We start from the raw sequence: 6386 nt of genomic DNA, 5'->3' as shown, positions 1-6386 counted from the left end.
TTTTACAGTCTTCAAATTTCTAATCTAAACACTAGTAGTTATGAATATATGATTATTGTACATGAACCATCAAATTTAGCCATGGATTTTAATATTATTGTATTTGCCATGAAAATATGATTATAGTACAAATTGTAGATGTCCAAAAAACAAAAAAAAAAGAAGGAAATTTTCAATTATTTACTGTTTCTAAGAAGCTATCAATCTAAAACTTAGTGTGCTATGTTTTTTTTTACCACATCTCTAGTTTATTGTATTATCTCATTCAAAATTTGTATTTTTAAGGTGCTACAGACAACCATCTAACAGTTTGTGTATTTTTTTTTACCATATTCTACAAAGTTTGTGTATTTTATTACAATATTATAAGTTCGGTCTATAAACTAGGAACCGACGGTAAGAAGACATAGACATCCCGGATACCACACACGATTAACTTAGCCGGAAAATTTGATCGTGCTAAAACTTGAATTGACCAATAGTTGATGTATTTTTCCACCACATTTAAAGTTCGTAATAAATATCTGAATTTACCCTATTAAGAGCATCCGCATTATTGTCTCGATGCAGCCTCTATTTCGTCTCGGAGAGACGAGACGACATCGAGACAGCGATGCGAGCCTCCCATCTCGTCCCGTCGCGGACCGAGTGGACATCGTTTATATCCGTTGAAAATGTATTTTTTTTTTGTTTTTTTATAAAAATTCTGAAAAAATTGAAAATTATAAAAAAAAATCCCAAAAAATACTAGCAGTTTTTTTCAATTTTTTTTTTCTATTTTTTTAAGCCCCCAATCACTTCTATAAATATCAAATCATTCCCACAAATTATCCACCATAAAAAAACTCTCTATTCTCACTCAAACACTCTACATTCTTCATCTCAAAACATTATTCTTCTGCTTCTTTGCCTCTATTTTTTTTATGATTTGAGTTTTGAGATTTTAAATTTAAGTGTGCAATTTTTAATATCTAGTATTTTAAATTATGTCTGTTTTATTTTTTTTCAAGATTGTAATTTATGTGTTTTTCTATTTTTTTTATAATTTTAAATTGTAATTTTCTTTTATTTAATAAATTGTGTTTTTATTAATTGAATTTATTAGAAATAAAAAATGAAATATGAAATTGAATAAATAGATAAGAGATGAGATAGTTAAGAGCTGGAGGGATGCAGGTGTTGTCTCTTAGTTAAGAGATATGGTGAAAAGTATAGTAGACCAATGAATAGTGAAGGGATGAGACGTTAAGAGACATGGACCTAAATTCCATAAAAAAAAATTATTAGGAGTTAACTAATCAAAATAGAGAAGGTTAAAGATTAATTAGGAGTACTATGCAGTCAGCTTTACTGTGAATAAAAGTGAAATAGTGAAAATTATTCGGTAGTTACAACACAATGGTTTAAAAAACAACTAATATAGTAATTAGAATCAGTAGCTGTGATAGGAGGTGATTTAAAAACAAATTACAAGCCTTGTAATTTGGATATCACTTTCTGTGCAAATTGGAAAAAGAAATTGCGAATTGACACGACAGGAGATGAAAGTTGCGGAGAAATGCCGAAGAATCAGAAAATGAGAGAAAAGGGAAAAATCTTTATTGACTACTACATTGGTTTAACTTTTGATAATTTAGTTAGATTTGAATAAATTGGGTTATTCAGTTTGTTTTTGTAATTGGCTTTAATAAAGTTTCATATACTATACATTAATTGCTTATTTTGAAGAAGAAAAAAGAAAAACAGTCAATGTAGTTTAGTACTACATACATTTTTCATTACTCAATTATTGGCATCCATGAAAAGGAAATTAAAAAAAGACCCTTTGTGAACACCAGTGATATGAATTCATTTGTCATCAGCATTCAATTAATAATTCGCTTCTCATCATCATTCCATTATTAAGTTCATTTAAATATCATTATTAATCGAAGGCCAAGATCTTAACCTCATAAAACACCCAAGAACTAACATTAAAGTAGTACATGAACATTAGAGCATTTGATTTCCCTAAACTCTTTGGATTCAAGAAGCTTGTGCTTTGCTATTATTTGAACAAAGAGATGTTAAATAAAAAATACAGGAAACAAATATATGCATTCTTCTAATCTAATCTAGGACCTTAGACATGGCATGGAAAAATTGGACAAGGAAGCTATACTTCTCATTTACAAGTACCTACAATTACAACTCTAAACCCTAACACGACGCCGGCTGTAGCTGTTTCAGCCGCCTTACAACCTGCTTCATCGTCGGCCTTGTCGACAGCGAGTCCACTGTGCACACCACTGCCAAGTGCAGCACTTCGACCAGATCGTCGTGCGGGCCCACGTCCCACAATCCGCCTGTGAAGAACTCTTTCGCACGCCCCTGCCGCAGTAGCATACACGCCCAAGCAACGATGTTGAAACCGTTCCCATAGGAAGAGAAAGAAGGATCTAGGGCTTTCTTGTCCGAGATCAACTCCAGCAGCACGACCCCGTAGCTGTACACGTCTGCCTTGTCTGAGACGCGGCAGGTCATGGCATATTCCGGTGCCACGTACCCAAAAGTTCCGGCCACGCCAGTGGTGGCGTGAGTCTCCGAAGTCCCGAGAAGCCTGGCCAGCCCGAAATCCGACAGATAAGCATTGTACTCGTCGTCCAATAGTATGTTGCTAGGCTTCACATCACGATGAAGGACGCGTGGCACGCACTGGTCGTGCAGGTAGGCAAGTGCGCGAGCAATGTCGAGAGCAATCTTGTGCAATATCCTCCAATCAACAGCTCTGCTTGATCTCTCTTGTATGAATTTCTCCAGATTGCCACCCGGTAAATAATTGTATATCAGAAACATCTCCGTTTCGCTGGCGTGGTATCCAATCAGAGTCACGAGGTTCGGATGGCGAAGCCTGCCCAGAGTCTTGATCTCTGCATCAAATTGCTGAACTCCTTGGAAACGGCCAACTGCAAGGCGTTTGATGGCCACCAAGTGACCGGGTGCAATTTCTGCCTTGTATGTCGCCCCAAAACCTCCATTGCCAATGCAATTGCTCGCGTTGAAGCTGCCTGTAGCACGCACCACGTTCTCAAAGGTCAGTGGTACGCCAATGTCGTTGAACACAATCACTTCCTTTCTAGCAGTTCCGCTGACTCTGGACCTCGGTTTCCACTTCCTGGTGTAAAAGAAGAGAACGACGAGGGCAAGGAAAACCGAGAACACTGCTGCTGCTGATGTTATGGAAGCAATCTCGACCGAGTTAAGGCTTTTGTTGCCTCCTCCTTGCCTCGGAGTTGATGGTGGCGAAGAAGCAGTGCCTGGCGAGTTTCCCACTATTCCCTGTTGCTCTGCAGATGGTGAGGACAAAGAGGACACAGGGCAATGAAGAAAAGGGTTCCCAAGAAAGCTATTGCACTGATTCATATTGCTGTTGAGAGGCAGTGGCCCGGACAGATTGTTGAACGACACATTAAACACTGAGATAGAGGATACATTTCCCAGTTCAGAGGGAAGCTGCCCCGATAGTTTATTATTGTTCAAGAGGAGAACTGTCAAGTTTCTCAAATTCGCAAGATTTTTTGGAATTTCACCGGATAGAGAATTTGAGGACAAGTCGAGAACTTCAAGAGAGTAAAGCTGCCCCAAACTTGCTGGGATTGAACCATTCAGATTATTCCCAGCCAAAGAGAGACGTTTGATATCCTTTAGCTGATCAAGGCTGCTTGGAATTGGACCTTGCAAAGGATTCCAGCTTAAGTTCAGAAGAACAAGTGAACCCAAATTGCCAATGCTGGGAGGTAGAGCTCCAGAAAACCGATTCTTGGAAGCATCTAGCAGTATGAGGGACTTGCAACCTGTGGCCATCTCAGTTGGGAGTTGACCGAATAACTCATTATAACTCACGTTAACTATGACACCTTTAACTTGAACACACTTCTCCAACAAAGCTCCCGGGAAAGTCCCAGAAAGCTTGTTTCTGCCTGCAAGAAATGCATAAACAGTTTGGCTTCCTAATCTTTCAGATGCAATAGGCATTGGTGGCAGGGGGCCACTGAGGTTGTTCGAACCAAAGTTATGCAACACCAAGAAACTATCCCCATCTCCAGAAAGTGGCAACGAGGATTCGAGCTGAGCTCTATATCTGAAATATGCCAAGTATGCAGAAGAAGGATCAGAAGTATCTGTAGAATCTCCATACAAGGATTTTACAGGAGCACAAGATTCGTAACTGAATCTGGGTATTGAGCCCGAAAAATGATTCCCACTGACATCAAACACATCCATACAAGGTACGGGAATTTTGTCACTGATCTCCCCACCTAGCCGGTTCGAGCTCAAATCAAGAAACCGCAGCTTCTTGCAGTTGCTAAAGCTGACAGGTATTTCCCCCGAGTAATAGTTCTCAGCTAAATTCAGCATCTCCAAGTTGCTGCAGGATCCCCAACTATCAGGGAAGTCCCCGTTCAGCATTGCTCTAGGCACCCACACCATCCTCAAGCTTGAGAGACGAGTAATTTCATCAGGGAGTGTACCCTCATAGAAATTGTATTCATCAACAGGCAATGACAGCTTCTCCATCGAATAACTACCACCTAAACTCGAAACATTTGGAAGAGGATTCCATGAGTTTGCCAATACAAGGACTGAAAGACTTGTACAGTTACTAATCTGAGGTGGAATCGGGCCCCCAAAATTGTTCCTCGAAACATCCAGCACTTGAAGCTGACTCAACTGACCAAGCTCACTAGGAAGAACCTCCTCCAACAGATTCGAGTACAAGAGAAGGGTCTTTAGCCCACTGCATTTAGCAATTTCTCTTGGAATATCACCAGTCAAGTAATTCCCGGAGAGCTCCAAATGCTGCATCTTCCCACAATTATCACCAATCTCAACTGGAATAGATCCACTAAGCAGATTAAAGGACAAGTGAAGCCCGCTTAAATCCCTAAACCCGCCCACAAACCTCGGAATTGACCCATTCAGCTGATTCCCAGCTAAACTCAGAACTCGAAGGCCCGTACAATTTGACAAAGAAGTTGGCATCCCTCCAAAGATTTTATTGAATCCCAAGTTAAGAAGTTTCAATTTCCTCAACCCACTAAATTGAGAGGGCAAAGCGCCTGAGATGAAATTCCCTTCAAGATCAAGCACTTCAAGCTTTCCCATACCCCAAACTTCAGCAGGAATTTCACCACTCAATTCATTAAAAGGCAGTGATAAAATCTTGAGTTCACTAAGCTTAGCAACAGCAGCAGACAATTTACCCAAAATTTTACGATTTCCAGCCAAACAATTCCTCCTAATCCCAAACCCATAGAGCGGAAACTGAGCAATTCGAGCACAAGACAAAGAATTACCTCCGCCGGTTATATTCAGCGCAACGACCCGCGAACCCGGCCCGCACGAAACCCCGGCCCACGAGCAGTGATTCGGACTGTTGGAACCCCAGCTGCTCAGCACACTGTAGGGGTCTGAAATTGAGGCCTTGAGCTCGAGAAGCGCGGATTTATCGGAATCGGAGCCCCAAACCACTCCATTTTGAGCTGAAAACAAAATGAAGAGCAAAATCAAGAGCTTCAACGGCTTGCGATTGTGGAGATGGTGCCATTTCATGATGAGAGAAAAACGACCCATTACTGAAGCCCGAAAAGCCCGGCCCGGATCCTTCCTTTGGTGCTATTTTAAAATTGGAGTCGTCTACGATGGTAAAGAGAAGAGAGAGCGTTCCTCAATTTCCATGTTTTTTCGTTTTAGAAAACGCGTTGGTGTTTATTTAGTTTTATGTTGTACGAGTATTAGCATTCTAAATTACAGCCTATACAAACCTATTTTCACGCTATTTGAGCATCCGATTACAAGGTTTTTCAAACTTTGATGAGTGTATGGAAGCATCCTATTAGAAATTAGACGAGGTATGGGACCTACTCCAGAATTTCGAGTATGTCGTGGTCCATCATGTGTACAAAACTTCAGCTGATTTTTTGTCACAGTTTTGCTAGAGAAGTTCATGTTTTAGAAAATCCATTCGTGGGAATTAGCAGTTGGTTGCTTCATGATAGATTCAGTGTTTTTTATATTCGTTAGTTTATCTTTTCGGACACTGCCCCCAATTATGTACCCAAAATGAAATTTGACTAACCAAAATACTTTGTGCTTCCTAAAAATAAAAACTTTTATAAAATTTCATTTTTCAATGGGGTGAGATCCATTTTTCACTAATACACATTTATCTCTTTCTTATTTTATTAATTTTACATTAAAAATCATACTCCTTCTGTCCCCAAAGAATATGCACTTTGGGGTCGGCACGGGTTTTAATGTAAAATTAATAAAGTAAGAGAGGTAGAGAAAAAAAATAATTAAAGTATTGTTAGTGAATACGGACTAAAAAGGAAAGATTGCATATT

The 6386-nt window shown here is 39.6% G+C and overlaps 1 protein-coding gene across 1 annotated transcript; it reads right to left on the bottom strand.

Moving 5' to 3' along the window:
• Positions 1–2024: 2024 nt before the first annotated feature.
• On the bottom strand, positions 2025–5742 carry LOC125188761 (LRR receptor-like serine/threonine-protein kinase RPK2). The gene has a single exon (XM_048085809.1). It carries the CDS (start codon positions 5611–5613, stop codon positions 2200–2202), a length of 3414 nt encoding a protein of 1137 aa, XP_047941766.1. The 5' UTR covers positions 5614–5742; the 3' UTR covers positions 2025–2199.
• Between the last annotated feature and the right edge of the window lie 644 nt (positions 5743–6386).

Source organism: Salvia hispanica, chromosome 5 (genome assembly GCF_023119035.1).
Source record: "Salvia hispanica cultivar TCC Black 2014 chromosome 5, UniMelb_Shisp_WGS_1.0, whole genome shotgun sequence".
Taxonomy (NCBI): Eukaryota; Viridiplantae; Streptophyta; class Magnoliopsida; order Lamiales; family Lamiaceae; genus Salvia; species Salvia hispanica.
This window is presented reverse-complemented; position numbering and strand designations above follow the sequence as displayed.

Coding starts and splice junctions, on each gene's coding strand:
- LOC125188761 (XM_048085809.1), bottom strand. CDS start 5,613: ATGGGTCGTTTTTCTCTCATCATGAAATGGCACCATCTCCACAATCGC.